Source organism: Carcharodon carcharias, chromosome 30 (genome assembly GCF_017639515.1).
Source record: "Carcharodon carcharias isolate sCarCar2 chromosome 30, sCarCar2.pri, whole genome shotgun sequence".
In the NCBI taxonomy this organism is placed as follows: Eukaryota; Metazoa; Chordata; class Chondrichthyes; order Lamniformes; family Lamnidae; genus Carcharodon; species Carcharodon carcharias.
The window spans coordinates 7,671,197-7,685,500 of record NC_054496.1 but is presented as its reverse complement, the minus strand read 5'-3'; the positions used below and the strand labels follow the sequence as shown (position 1 = coordinate 7,685,500).

The window sequence follows — 14,304 nt, the reverse complement described above, 5'->3', positions numbered from 1 at the left end:
GAGAGGCCATTCAGCCCAAGTGATATTTACGTTCCATGTGTGGACTGAGCTGGCCACTTAATTAAAGGCAAATTCTAAAGATCTTGCAGCTCTAGGAAGGTTTTAGTGTTGACCTCTGACGGTAAGTTGCACGTGAGGTGCTTGCTCAGCATGGGAAACAGGTGACCCCAAGAAATCCTCTGGTGTATAAAGTGATCCCTCTTTGACAAAGGATTTGTTCTCCATGACCAAGCAATTCAAATTTCTGGGCACGTTTCTGAAAGATCGCACAGCTCTCAAAAGATGCACATACTGGGACTCGACTGAGAGAGTGATCCAATATGAGAATTGAAATAGGGCGAAACGGATAAAGAGCCAGAAATAATGTGAGCAGTCTGACCGCTTTAACTGACCCATGGACCTGTTGAGGCAAAATTGATCTATAGTTGACCTAGGAAAAGCATAGTATTTGAGTCTCGTCATAAGGAGATATTCCTGGTACATTGTGCCTTATGTGGTATATGCTTCCGTGTTTTTAAGAATGACTTAGCATCAAAGATCTACGAAAGAGCTTTCTATCGATGAAAGAACTTTATCACGATTCACAGCATCTTTCAGAAACGTGCCCAGAAATTTGAATTGCTTTATCATTGAGGAATCCTTTATCAAAGAGGAAGGAACTTTTATATTCCACAGGATTTCTTTGGCCCACCTGTTCCCCATGCTGAGGGAGTATTTGAGCTACTTTCTATAAAGGTTCATTTAATCCAGTGGTCTCTCAACAACTCAACTGATGTAATTCGTTCTGGGCTGGGCCCTTAATCTTTCTGTTTCACCTCCTTGTGCATCATAAAAAAAATTGTGCGAAGCAGGTTTTCAGTCAACCTACAATAAGCAGGGTTTGCTCGGTGGTGTCTTTTTTTTGTATCATGTGCCTACTATCTGTCTCCCATGCCATCTCTCCAGACAAAATGGTCATGTCGCACTGTCTCGAGGGTTACTTGTTTCCATTATCTTTGGTGCGTTCATACAGCATTCAGCCTTTTGTGGCTGTGCTGGCGCTTTTTGTAAGTTACAACATTAATTTTGCACCTATATAGCGTTTCCAACACAAACATCAAGCAAACCCTGATGCTGAGCCATACGACGAGGAGACGTTGGAACAGCTGACTAATAGCTTGAGGAGAGGAGGGGCTTGGGTATGGAATCTCAGTGTTTTGAGCCTTAAGGAGCATCTTGTTTGAGGAATTGGTGTAGGTCCTAAAGCATATTAATTCCATCAGCGTACACATACACTCATTGCTAAGCCAACGATTTCTTGTGCTGGCTTGGCCGCTCACCACCTTTTTATTACTTGTTCATGGAATGTGCATGTCACTGGCTAGGCCAGCATTTATTGCCCTTGTTCAGAGGGCATTTAAGAGTCAACCACATTGCTGTGGGTCTAGAGTCACATGTAGGCCAGACCAGATAAGGGCAGCAGATTTCCTTCCCCATTAGCAAACCAGATGGATTTTTACAACAGTCGACAATGGTTTCATTAGACTTTTAATTCCAGATTTTTATTAAATTCAAATTCCACCATCTGCCGTGGTGGGATTCTGGACCCCGGGTCCAGTAAGCCAGCCCAGTGACGATGCCACTACGCCAGCACCTCACTGCTTCAAAGCCATCTGAAAGCCAGATATGAAAGATGGCGGATATTGGATACTGACAACTGGGAGGCAGCCGCTGATGGCCATGACCACTGGAGACTGACTGCTTGGAGAGGCATTGCAAGAGGCGAGCGGAACCAGAAAGCTCAGCTGGAAGAGAAGAGGCCCAGAGAAAACAGAAAATTGTGCACCTTCCCAGCGCGCTGTCATGCTCTGCAGCAAAGACTTGTCATGCGAGAGTGGGGCTCCTGAGCCCCACCAGGGCTGTACTTAACACAGAGTTGATCAACACGACACAAACTATCGGCTACCATTAAAATATATCAGGTCGCCCCCTCAGTCTTGGGCTTGGGGTGGGTAGTGATTTGCTGGTTGTTAATGTTGGTGTTAGGCAGAGGGGAAAGATAACATTCAGATTCCAGTTAGGCCTTTCTGTTTACATGGGATGTTCCATAAAGACAGAGCGCGGAGGAAGGAGTGAGAATGACAGGGAAACGCAGAAAAATACAATGCTCACAGCATATAAAAAAAAATAAAAGTTTACATTTATATATGACCTTTGACCTGGCAAAATATCCCATTCCAAGGGCTTTCACCAGAGTGTACCCAACAAGAATGGACACCAAGCCAAAGAAGACACATGGCTGAAAACCTGGTCAAAGAGCGAGGCTTTAAGGAGAGATTCAGAGCTTAAAAATGTAGAGGAGACGGCTCGCTGGTCTTCTGACAGATGTTCAAAAGGTGTTACGGTCCACATCTGGCTTTGGTAATGATGTGTCAGCTCTGGAACATGAGGAAAGCTGAGCCCAAACCATAAAAGTTAAGCTCCACACACGGTATAAAATCCCACAATGAACCTGGAAAACATTCACCCAGCTCTGCTATTATACTGGGAGGAGGCTAAAGCTGTGGATTTGATTCTGCAGAAGGCCGTGTGGGGCAGGGAGTGTAATGCTGAACAGGATTTTCAAATTCTGAACACCCATGGGGGGTTGCGGGGGCGGGGGGTGAAACTGCCCCACTTTAATCCTCTCTCCGCTGTGTTCATGAATTGATTTTCAAACGTCTTGGTACCTGCAAACTCACATTCCTCTTCAGATTCTGTTGCATGCACATACCGTCCAATCCTTCCTCCTCTTGTCAGTCACTCTATATAATCCCTCCTAATGGGCAACGTGAAATAGAGACAGGGGGAGGGTGTGTGTGTGTGTATGTATGTATGTATGTATGAGAGAGAGAGAGGGTTTGGGGGCATTGCAAAGACAAACAAGCCTGATAATATATTTTATAAGCTGACAATTAGAATTGGGTCATGACGCCGATTCTATTCTCCAGGCTTTGCCAGCCTATCCGTGTTGGTAGAGATTCCTCGCTGTTTAAAAAAAAAGGAGAGGGGAGGGGAGGGGGGGTGGATGGGTGGGTGACACAGGCTGAGTGCAGCTGGGAGATAGATGTGACTAAGCACTGAGCAATTTGACATTTCAGCCAAGCCAGACGAGAGAGAGGGAACAGTGCGAGTACCACACACACACAACAAAAAAAAAAGGGGGAAGGACGATTTTCTTTAAAAAAAACCATATCCTGGAAGCCTGCTGTGTTCGTTCAGAGAAATCACCATGCCAAAATCAGGAGAGTACGTATTCTCAGCTTCAATTTACTTGTTTCTTTGGCTTTTTAGATTTTTTTTTTACCTGGGTCTAGCCCAGCGCAGGCTTTTTGGAGAAGCGCACCGAATAAAAGAGATGGCCATTTATGGATATTCGCTGGTGATATAGCAGTTGCCCGGGAGCCTTGACTATACTGTGATTATAAACCCAGCAGTAATAGGTGGATGACTTTGGGAACGTGTTGTGTTAAATGGGACTTTAACTAAACCGCAATGTTGCCCGGAAATGGAGCTGAGTTGGAGGTTGGAGCAGAGAACACAGATTCCTCCTGCCTTGTCGCTGTGTCTCTCCAAGTGTTTCTCTCTCTCTCTCTCTATATATATATAATACATTAATATATTGATATTTATGTGTTTATTTATTGTCTTTTAATCAGCGGTTTGATGTGTAAAGTTTGTTCTGGTATCCTCTGACCTGCAGCCTGAGTCACATGCTGTCATCGGAGTTGCTGTTTATTTCCAGAGGGGAGCTGGATCAGAATTTTTATATATATATATATATATATAGATATATTTATTTTTATTTATTTATCCGGGCTCGGACGCCGCAACTCAGCCAAAAAAAAATTCACAGGCATTTGTTGTTGTTTGTGTGTTTGTTTGTTTTGTGTGTGTGTTTTTTTTTTAATGAAATGTCTTTTCAGCGCTTCCCCCGCTTACAGTGCACTATTTGCTTGTGGGGGTTTAATGGGGAGATTACTGACCTGTTTTCAGGCCTGTTAGACTCCGGCAGTGTCATTCTCCAGTTAGCCAGTCGGATATTTATTTATTCCCGATTGCGTAACTTCAGAATGACCTGCAGTTTGCGGCGCAAAGCGGCCGCTCGGCCCCTCTGGCCCGTGCTTAGGCTATAATCAACGCCACATTTAGCTTCCCCATCCACAACCTGCTGCATGTCAGCAACAGACCTGCTTCCCTCGTGTTCCTTTTGGGCTGTAAATTAAAACCTGATGATCTTAATCCTGAATTTTTTTTTTAAGAAAATCATGCTTTGCTCTCTGATAATTCTAAGTTGTCCATGATCAAGAATGCACATCAAGCTGCCTGTTAGTAAAAAAAGGACAGCTGCTCATCTATGACATACTACTGTTTAGATTCCACTCGTGCCTCCTCCCATTCTACTTCCACCCTCACCCCCTCAACCGCCAACCAACCAACATATTCTTGACCAATCATAACCAGACTCGAAACGTTAACTCTCTTTCTCTCTCTCTCTCTCTCTCTCTTGACAGAATGCTGCCCGACCTGCTGAGTCTTTTCCAGCACTTTCTGTTTTTATATAACATATTCCTTTCATCCTCATGTCTTATCCAGCTTCCCCCCTAGAAACATCTGTTGGCCTCAGCTGCTCCTTCTGGAGAACTCCACATTCTTGCCACTCTCTGGGTAATTCTGTTTTTCTCTATTGTAGAGGCAGTAAAAAAAAATGAGGCCATTCAGCCCACCGTGTTTGGTCTAGCTCTTTGAAAGAGCTATCCAATCAGTCCCATGACACTAATCTTTGTACATAGCCTTGACCTTATAAGTGCCTATCTCTTATTTATGGCCTTCGGTTTTGGATTCATCACCACCTCCCCCCCCCCCCCCATCCTATTAAACCCCTCCATAATCTTAAAGACCACTGAGGTCATACCCCACCTTTTCTTTTCCAGAGAAAAGAGCCCCAACCTGTTCAGACTTTCCTGGAACCATATTGAATAGCCTGACATCACTCACTGACTGACCATGCAGTGTGTACCAAGGTTACTAGGGGGCACTAGGTTTCTGTATAAATGCATATTGGCATGAGTCAGCACTTTAAGTGGAGAAAACTGGAAGGGAAATTGCTTTTTGTTTTACAAATTTGTTATAAGACAAAACATTAGTAATTCCTCCTGTATCTCAGCTTCACTTATATAATTAGACAGACGCCCATCTATATGTCGTACGCTATCAAGCTCTGAAATGTCTCCAAAGTGCTTCATGTAAGATGATTTTTATTGGCTGTCACCATGAACAGCTATTCTCATGCAGTTATATATCCCTCAGCCAGGAATAGGATGCTTAACTGGTTACCTGGCCAATATTCACTCCAACCAATACCTCTAAGATTATGGAAGATTATCTGTTTATGGGAGCTTGCTGTGCACAAATTGGCAGCTGTTTCCTACATTAAAACAGTGACTACACACTTCAATGTATCTTCATTCCTTTCTCTTATCTAGCTTCCCTTTAAAATGCCTACAGTGTTGTTGGTCATAGGCTAGGAATCCTATGGTGAGTAACTCACCACCTGACTCTCCAAAGCCTGTCCACCATCTACAAGGCACAAGTCAGGAGTGTGATGGAATACTCTCCACTTAGCTGGATGACTATAGCTTCAACAACACTCAAGAAGCTTGACATTATCCAGGACAAAGCAGCCTGCTTGATTGGCACCCCATCCACAAACATTCACTCCCTCCACCACTGACGCACAGTAGCAGCAGTGTGTGTACCATCTACAAGGTGCGCTACAGGAATTCACCAAGGCTCCTTAGACAGCACCTTCCAAACCCATGACCACTACCATCCAGATAGACAAGGGTAGCAGACATATGGGAACACCACCACCTGGAAGTTCCCCTCCAAGTCACTCACCATCCTGACTTGGAAATATATCGGCCGTTCCTTCACTGTCACTGGGTCAAAATCCTGGAACTCCCTCCCTAACAGCACTGTGGGTGTACCTACACCACATGGACTGCAGCGGTTCAAAAAGGCAGCTCACCCACCACCTTCTCAAGGGCAATAAATGCTGGCCTAGCCAGTGACATCCACATCCCGTGAATGAATAATAAAAAAAATATACTATTTGTCTCAACTAGTGTGTTGCGAGTTCCACGTTTTTAGCACTTGCTGGGTAAAGCGGCATCTTTTGAACTCCCTTTTGGAATTATTGGTGACCACCATATTTATGACCTCAAACTTAGGATCTCTCACATGTTTTCTATGTCTACTCTTGTCAAAATCCTTCATCATTTTAATGTTCTATTAGGTCAGCCTTCAGCCTGTTTTCCTAGAGTAGAGACCCAGCCTGTACAGTTGTTCTAGATAGTTACAACCTCTCGGTTCTGGTCTCATCCCTTGTAACAAAGAAGTTTCAACAACTTTAAAGGCCAGGGAAAGATTAGCATCGGGAAAAATGTCACGAGTAACACTAAACTGAGGATGAGGACTGCCTGAGGTTAGGATGCATTCGGAGCAATCGCCATAGTGATATAAGTAGAATAGAGACACTGGATATGTTGTGTCTCTCTCTCTAAATAACTTTCATTTTTTTCAAGCCTATAAATCCACTGGGCTGAAGCAGTAGTCACTTTCTGACCGATGGAATCCACTCGCAATGGTTGGAAAGCTTAAATCATGTTCAGTTTCAGAGCTGGTGTGCACCACTCACTGGGTAACAAAACAAATAGGAGCAGGAGAAGGCCATTCAGCCCCTCAAGCCTGCTCTGTCATTCACTAAGATCATGGCTGATCTGATTGTGGCCTTAACTTTCCTGACTACCCCTCATAATCCTTTTATCAATCAAAAATCTGTCTAACTCAGCCTTGAATATATTCAATGACCCTGTGGGGGGGTGGGGGGAGGAGAATTCCACAGACTAACGACCCTCAGAGAAGGAATTCCTCCTCCTCTCAGTCTGAAATGGGAGACCTTATTTTTAAACTGTGTCCCCTCGTTCTAGCCTTCCCCATGAGAGGGGACTTCCTTTCAGCATCTACCCTGTCAAGCCCCCTCAGAACCTTGTATGTTTCAATAAGATCACCCCTCATTCTTCTAAACTCCAATAAGTATAAGCCTAGGCCACTCAACCTGCCCTTCTATCTTAGAGCTGATTGGTGCGTGGGGGGGTGAAAAGAGCAGCCATTTGAATGGACAAAAAAATATGAACCATCTCTCTCTCTCTCTCTCTCTCTCTCTCTCTCTCTCTCTCTCCTGCGCTCTCGCTCTCTCTCTTTCTGTCTGCCTCCGAACAACGGAGCTCATCTTATAGTTGGGGGAGGTGATGGTGTAGTAATATCGCTTCTCGATGAGTAATCCAGAGACCCAGGGTAATGATCTGGGGACCTGGGTTCGAACCCTGCCGCAGGAGATGGTGGAATTTAGATCCAGTAAAAATCTGGAATTAACAAAAGTAAATTGCAAAGTCTGATGGTGACCACAAAGCCATTGTCAATTATTGTAAAAACCCATCTGGCTCACTAATGTCCTTTAGAGAAGGAAATCTGCTGTCCTTACCTGGTCTGGCCTACATGCGACTCCAGATCCACAGCAATGTGGTTGACTCTTAAATGCCCTCTGAACAAGGGCAATTAGGAATGGGCAATAAATGCTGGTCTAGCCAGGGATGTCCATATCCCATGAATGAATAAAAAAACCATCAGAGGTTGAGCTGCCAGTTTCAAACTCGTACCGAGTGATGTACACCCTATGCTTTTGGTCCCAATGTATGTGATAAGTGAGTTAACCACACCACAGTCAAATTGCATGATTATCAGTCGGATGGGCTCTCCCACTGGTCATCATAGTACATGCTCAGCTTTGGTGTACTTGACAGTTCATTGAATGAGCCTTTATTCACAAGTGTTGATGCAGGAACACCAGATTTGAAAGATGAAGACCAGGGTCCACTCAGTTTGCCTTCTAACCATCCTGGTATTCACATACGATACATTGACAGAGTTGTTGCCTAATCACAGTGATCAACCTAGATCACTGATGTTTACAACAGACCCAAACATGAGGTGAGGAAACCCCCACCCCCCCCTCCACAACAACCGCCCCCCCCACCCCCCGGGTGGTGGAGAGCTTTGGTAACCAGATCGCCGAAGTTACCTGTACCTCCCAAAGCCACGTTCACCACATGACATGTCTCGGACTATTCACGAGGAACCCAAAGCTTTCAAATTTTCTAATTTTTATCTGACTGAATTAATGCAGCATCTCCCTAGGGAGCAAGTTCCAGTGGCTCCGTAAAATATTGTGTCTGCGGATTAATTGTGAATTTAGCCTTTCACACTCGGGCTGTGTCCTCTGCTTCTGAAAGGTGAAATGGTCATCATGGTCCACTAGCCCCTTTAAAACTGGGAAATATAACAATCACATCGCCTTTCAGCCTTGTCTCTTTCCAGTGAGAATATACCCAGCTGATGAAGTCACTCCTCGTAGAATGACACAGCAAAGAAGGAGGCCATTGACCCATCATGTCTGTGCTGGCTCTTTGACCTGTTCCAGCTGGCTAACCACTCTCTCCTCCTCCTTTCCACAGCACGAAGCAGGAGGATGTGTCCACCGCCATACTTCAACAGAAACATCGGCCAAACCGACTCATTGTGGACGAGGCCATTAATGATGACAGCAGCATCGTGTCACTGTCCCAGGTAAATATCTCTCACCCTCATCGGCCAGTGCACCAAGTGGTTTGAGTACATAGGGCTGCTTTACTGGTGTAAAGGAGCGGGTCCCAAGATAGTTAAAACAGGGTCATTCATTTCAACATAGACCAATACTGGAAATATGGAAAATGCTGGTAACACACTCCACCTATCAAAGATAATAAACAACTTGCATTTATACAGCACCTTTAATGCAGTAAAATGCCACAGGAGCATAAACATAATGAGGATCATAACGTGACACCGAGCCACATTAGGAGATATTGGGACAGGTGGTCAAAAGCTTGGTTATTTGAAGGAGCACCATGAATGTGGAGAGAGAGAGATAGCGAGGCAGAAAGGTTTAGGGAGGAAATTCCAGAGCTTAGGGCTTAGGTTGCTGAAGGCATGGCCACTGATGGCGGTGTGATTTAAAATTCAAGGATGCTTTGTCACCCTTGGCTCAGGAGGCTGCATTCCTGCCTCTGAAACACAAGGTCCTGGGTTCAGTCCCACTCCAGGACTTGAACACAAAATTGGAGGTTGACACTCCAGTGCAGTACTGAGGGAGTGCTACACTGTCGGAGGTGCTGTCTTTCGGATGAGACATTAAACTGATGCCCCATCTGCCTCCTTGGGTGGGTGTAACAGATCCTATGGGCTACCGTTTTTGGAGAAGAGCAGGGGAGTACTCCCTGCTGCCCTGGCTGATATTTATTCCTGCATTGCTGGACCAAGAGACAATGCAAGTCAGTGGGCATTGTGGGAGTTGATGTGAGTTTGAATACAGGCAACAGAATTTTGGATGATTCAATTATTTCCAACAGTCCTTAAGGTACTTCCAGCACTAACCTCAATATTTTGACTGATATGAATTGTCATTTGGTAGCACCGAACTTGAGTATTGCTGATAAGAGAAATGTTTTGTCAAAGCTTTTTGTCATGCACTCATCGGGACAATTCATACCAAATGTGGCAGGAATAACAATTTATACTGTATGAGAAGACAGTTCTGATTAGTTGGCAAGTGAACTCTGATTGGTAGAGGCAACGAGTCCACTTGCCAACCAAACAGCACTCTCTTCCCCTACAGTATAAATTGTTGTTCCATCTACATTTTGTATTCTTGTGAATTGTCCTGATGCGTGCGAGACGAAAAGTTTCAACAAAAAACGTCTCTCTTGTTGGTATTATTAATTTGAATAAGTTTTGTCAGTTCGATTGTCATACATTAGCATCTGTACAACTGAGTAAATCTGTCAAAAATAACAATATTGTTTAATACCTTTGTTCTTCTGCACCCATTTTAATTCCAACAGCTTAATTCTTTATCACCTGGAGAAGCATTTTGATTATTGAATCAATTCCCAGTTAGGCCCCAAATGTTCCACTATTTTGTCTGCCCCAAGTTCACATTTAGTGCCCGTTGTCCCAATGCTGTCTTGTGACGCAGCGGGTAGAGTCCCCTGCCTCTGAGTCAGAAGTCCTGAGTTCCAGTTCCACCCCAGTACTTGATGGGCAAGGAAGGTGCATTCAAAACGTGGCCAAATAGATGATCAGATCCTTCTGACACACGCCAATGGCAGGCAGTAAGAGCGGGAGAGATAGCTGGTCAGCCATGTGATGGAAAGAACGTCAGACCCTCTACCATCACTATCCATAGCCCCAGACTTGCATGTGAAAGTGCATGTTGCCTTGGCAACTCGGACTCCCTGAGTGAGCTGTAACACACCCCCACCCACGCTCACTTTGACTTGCGCTGAACGTTGCTCTTGAGGCCCACCAACACTTGGCCATATTCCCGGAGGTGCTGTCACCTGATCTCTTTCCTTTAACCACCCCCTCCCCAAAGTCCTGCCATTGGTCACCTGACATGTCCCTGCCTTTCTGCAGCCAATCAGAAAGTGAACAGACTCCACGATACCCGATTGGATCATTCTTGGCGATCAGCCAGAACGGCCTTTTCTCCCCACTCCCCCCATATACTTTATAAACAAAATTGTTCATAAAACACAATTTCCTTTAATTGTCCTGGTGACTTTTCTCCTGTTTCTTTGCTCCCGGTAGTGCCCTGAAGATTACTCTCCAATGCTGGAGACTCCAGGCCAAACCTACTTTGGCAACACTCATGTTATTCCATTTTTCAACGCGCAAGAGCACAGTTTTTTTTTTAAGAAGTTATTTGATTGTCAAATGGCCAGTTCTTCCAGACATGGCTCTTACTGAGGGGATTCTTCCCATGATGAAGAGGGGCTTGCTTAGGATTACATAGGATATACGGCACAGAAACAGGCCATTCATCCCAACCGGTCCATGCTGGTGTTTATGATCGACTTGATCCTCCTCCTGTCTTTCCTCATCTAAATCTACCGTCCTGACCGTCTATTCCCTTCTCCCTCATACGCTTGTCTAACTTCTCCTTAAACGTATCTGTACTGTTCACTTCAACCACTCCCTGTCCTAGTGAGTTCCACATTCTCACCCCTCTCTGGGTGAAGAAGTTTCTCCTGAATTGACAATTGGATTTCTGAGTGACTTCCTTCCGTTGACGGCCACTAGGTCTGCTCCTCCCCACAAGAGGAAACATTCTCTCTGTATCCACTCAATCAAAAGCTTTCATCATTTGAAACATCTCTGTCAGATCATCCCTCAGGTGGTCTTTTCGCTTTCAAGGGGAACAGCGACCCAGCCTGTCCGTCCTTTCCGATTACGTTAAACCCCCAGCCTTTCCGGAATAATCCTCGTCAATCCTCGCTGCACCCTCTCCGTGGCCCCCTTTTTTTTCTTTTAATCGCCCTGATCTCCCTCACAGGTCAAGATGGACGAGCTGCAGCTTTTCCGGGGCGACACTGTGATGCTGAAGGGGAAGAAGCGGCGAGAGACGGTCTGCATTGTCCTGTCGGACGAGACCTGCGCAGAGGAGAGAATCCGCATTAGCAGGGTGTCTCGGAATAACCTACGTGTCCGGCTGGGTGACGTCGTAAGGTAACAGCCAGAGCTTACGCTTATGGAGCAAAGTTTGACGCCGAGCTGCATAAGGAGATATAAGTGGAGGTGACCCCCCCCCACCACCCCCCCCACCAAAAAAAAATACTGGATCAAAGGGGCTTTAAGAAGCATCTTAAAAAGAAGGAGAGCGAGGCGGAGAGGCAGGATGTGGGCGTCGCTGGCTGGGCCCAGCATTTATTGCCCATCCCTAATTGCCCCCTGAGAAGGTGGGTGGTGGTGAGCTGCCGCCTTGAACCCTCTGCAAGGGGGAGATTCCAGAGCTTCGGCCCCAGGCTGCCGATGGTGGAGTGAAGGAAACTGAGGGTTCACCAGAGGAGGTGATTCCTCCAGCTTCCTGCAGCACTGGGTTACTTCAAAAGTAGTGGACTAGTTGTCTGTGGTATCATCTGTTAATTGTCACATTATTGTCCTACAGTATTCAGGCATGCCCCGATGTGAAATATGGAAAGCGAATTCACGTATTACCCATTGATGACACCATTGAAGGACTAACAGGGAACTTGTTTGAAGTTTATCTGAAGCCCTACTTTCTGGAGGCTTATCGACCTGTACACAAAGGTATGAGCAGACCCATGTTCAGCAGGGTGTTATGACACAGCCGTTGGTAAAGGCTGAGTTGTTTAAGTCCCAGAGGGAAACTTGAACAACTGTCGCAACCTATGTTTTCAACTGGCATAGATAAAAGCAAAACACTGCGGATGCTGGAAATCTGAAACAAAGACAGAAAGTGCAGGAAAAACTCAGCAAGTCTGACAGCAACTGTGGAGGGAGAAAAATAGAGTTAACATTTCGAGTCTGTATGACTCTTCAGCTCTGAAGAAGAGTCATACGGACTCTAAATGTTAACTATTTTTCTCTCTCCACAGATGCTATCAGACTTGCTGAGTTTTTCCAGCACTTTCCATTTTTGTTTTCGATTGGTACATTCGAGATGCAGCTCTGAATTCAGGTGTAAAACCATCAAGCCTCAAGAGGTTTTTATATAAAACTAAATTAAACATTTATTAATTTAACAACAAATTAAACACCCATACGCATGTCTACAAATTATTACCATAATAACTTTTAAACAAATCCCCAAATTAATCACTCCCAGATAAATCTTCACCAAGGCAACAATAATCTATAGACTTTAAACAGACACCAGGCAAAGCACATTTGACCTTATGTATTCAAAATGAGGTTCCTTTCAATTTGGTTTCTTTGCAGATACAGTTGTAGGCTTACAGGCTGGTTAGACCTTAAATGCCTCTGACCTATACTCACAAACTCTTTCCTGTTTATACTTATCTTCCTCTTTGAATGTAAATTTTGCATTGAATTACTAGGTTTTTAATTTTACCTCTCCTAACAATAATCCTTGCAAGCCACCAATTTTATTAATAATATAAACACAGCTGGGTGCAAGATTTTACCCAATCTTTTGAATGGTTTCTTAAAAATGTAAATTGCACTTTACCTTTTAACTTTACCTTTTAACTAGCTTACGTTTATTTAACCAACATCTCAAAACTACTATACATCGAAGCACCCAGACTGGCTGGCTTTAACTCTATTAAGACACACACGTAGACACAGATCCTGCTACAATTCCAATTTAAAAATGATTTCCAATAACGTTATACACATTAGTATGTCTTCATGACAAGGGTTGTAAGTTCCCAGTAGGAATATGGATTGCACAGCTCTATTCACATTTGATGTATTAGAACATACCAGTTACCGAATAAAACATATCAGATCCTGTATGGAATAAAAACAGAAAATGCTGGAAATGCTCAGTAGGTCCGGCAGCATCTGTGGAGAGAGAAGCGGGCTGGAATTTCCCAGACCCTCATGCCGGCGGAATCTACTGGGAGCGCACTGCGGGGGGGGGGGGTGGGGGGGGAGGCTGCAAAATTCCAGCCACAGAGTTAACGTTTCAGGCCAATGGTCCTTCATCAGAACTGAGAAAAGTTAACTTTCTCACAACCTTTTCAGGCTCGGGGGGCTGTATGACCTGCTTGTGTTTCTGTATCTCTCCCCATGAATTGCTGCCTGACCTGCTAAATACTTCCAGCCGTTTTCTGTTAATACTTCAGATGGCCAGCACCTGCAGTGTTTTGGCTTTTGCCTTACTGTACATATCATACCAGTTATCATATAATACCTAACGAGTACTGTTTGAAAGAGGTAATACATAATACTTATCAGGTACTATATGAACATTCCAGGTGGTGCATGACATTTAAGGCAGTCTAGAATACATACCAAGCTTTGTACGATACATTTAAAGTACTGTATAATGTGTAACGGGTCGTATGTAAACATTCAACTTATTCTGGATACAGATGGCATTTGTACAATAACGGAGAGATTCACTGCAGAAAGATTTTGCTGCAGTACAGTGTCTCCTGGACAGGCAGATGAATCATGGCAGCAGTTATGTCCTGTTCTCTTTCAAAATGATCTTTCAGTGAGGTTTCACCATGAACTGCCGAATCTAAGAAACTCTTCAATTGAGTACATTGTACATTGAGTCTTGGACAGCCAGTGTCACCATCAATCTATTCAACTATCGGTTCAGAGGAGGTTTACTAGGCTGATACCTGGAAT

General features: G+C 44.5%; 1 protein-coding gene across 2 annotated transcripts in view; it reads left to right on the top strand.

Annotated features, from left to right (window-relative positions):
• Positions 1–3,108: 3,108 nt before the first annotated feature.
• The window catches only part of LOC121271367 (transitional endoplasmic reticulum ATPase-like), a 47,860-nt gene continuing 36,664 nt past the window's right edge, over positions 3,109–14,304 (top strand). Inside the window, exons 1-4 of one of the 2 annotated variants that reach the window (XM_041177333.1) lie at positions 3,109–3,267; positions 8,595–8,706; positions 11,513–11,685; positions 12,125–12,267. In XM_041177333.1, the coding sequence (XP_041033267.1) occupies positions 3,251–3,267; positions 8,595–8,706; positions 11,513–11,685; positions 12,125–12,267 (445 nt within the window). In that variant the 5' untranslated portion in view covers positions 3,109–3,250. Of the gene's footprint in view, positions 3,268–3,507; positions 3,544–8,594; positions 8,707–11,512; positions 11,686–12,124; positions 12,268–14,304 lie in introns of those variants that run through there. The other variant, XM_041177334.1, reaches the window with a different exon arrangement.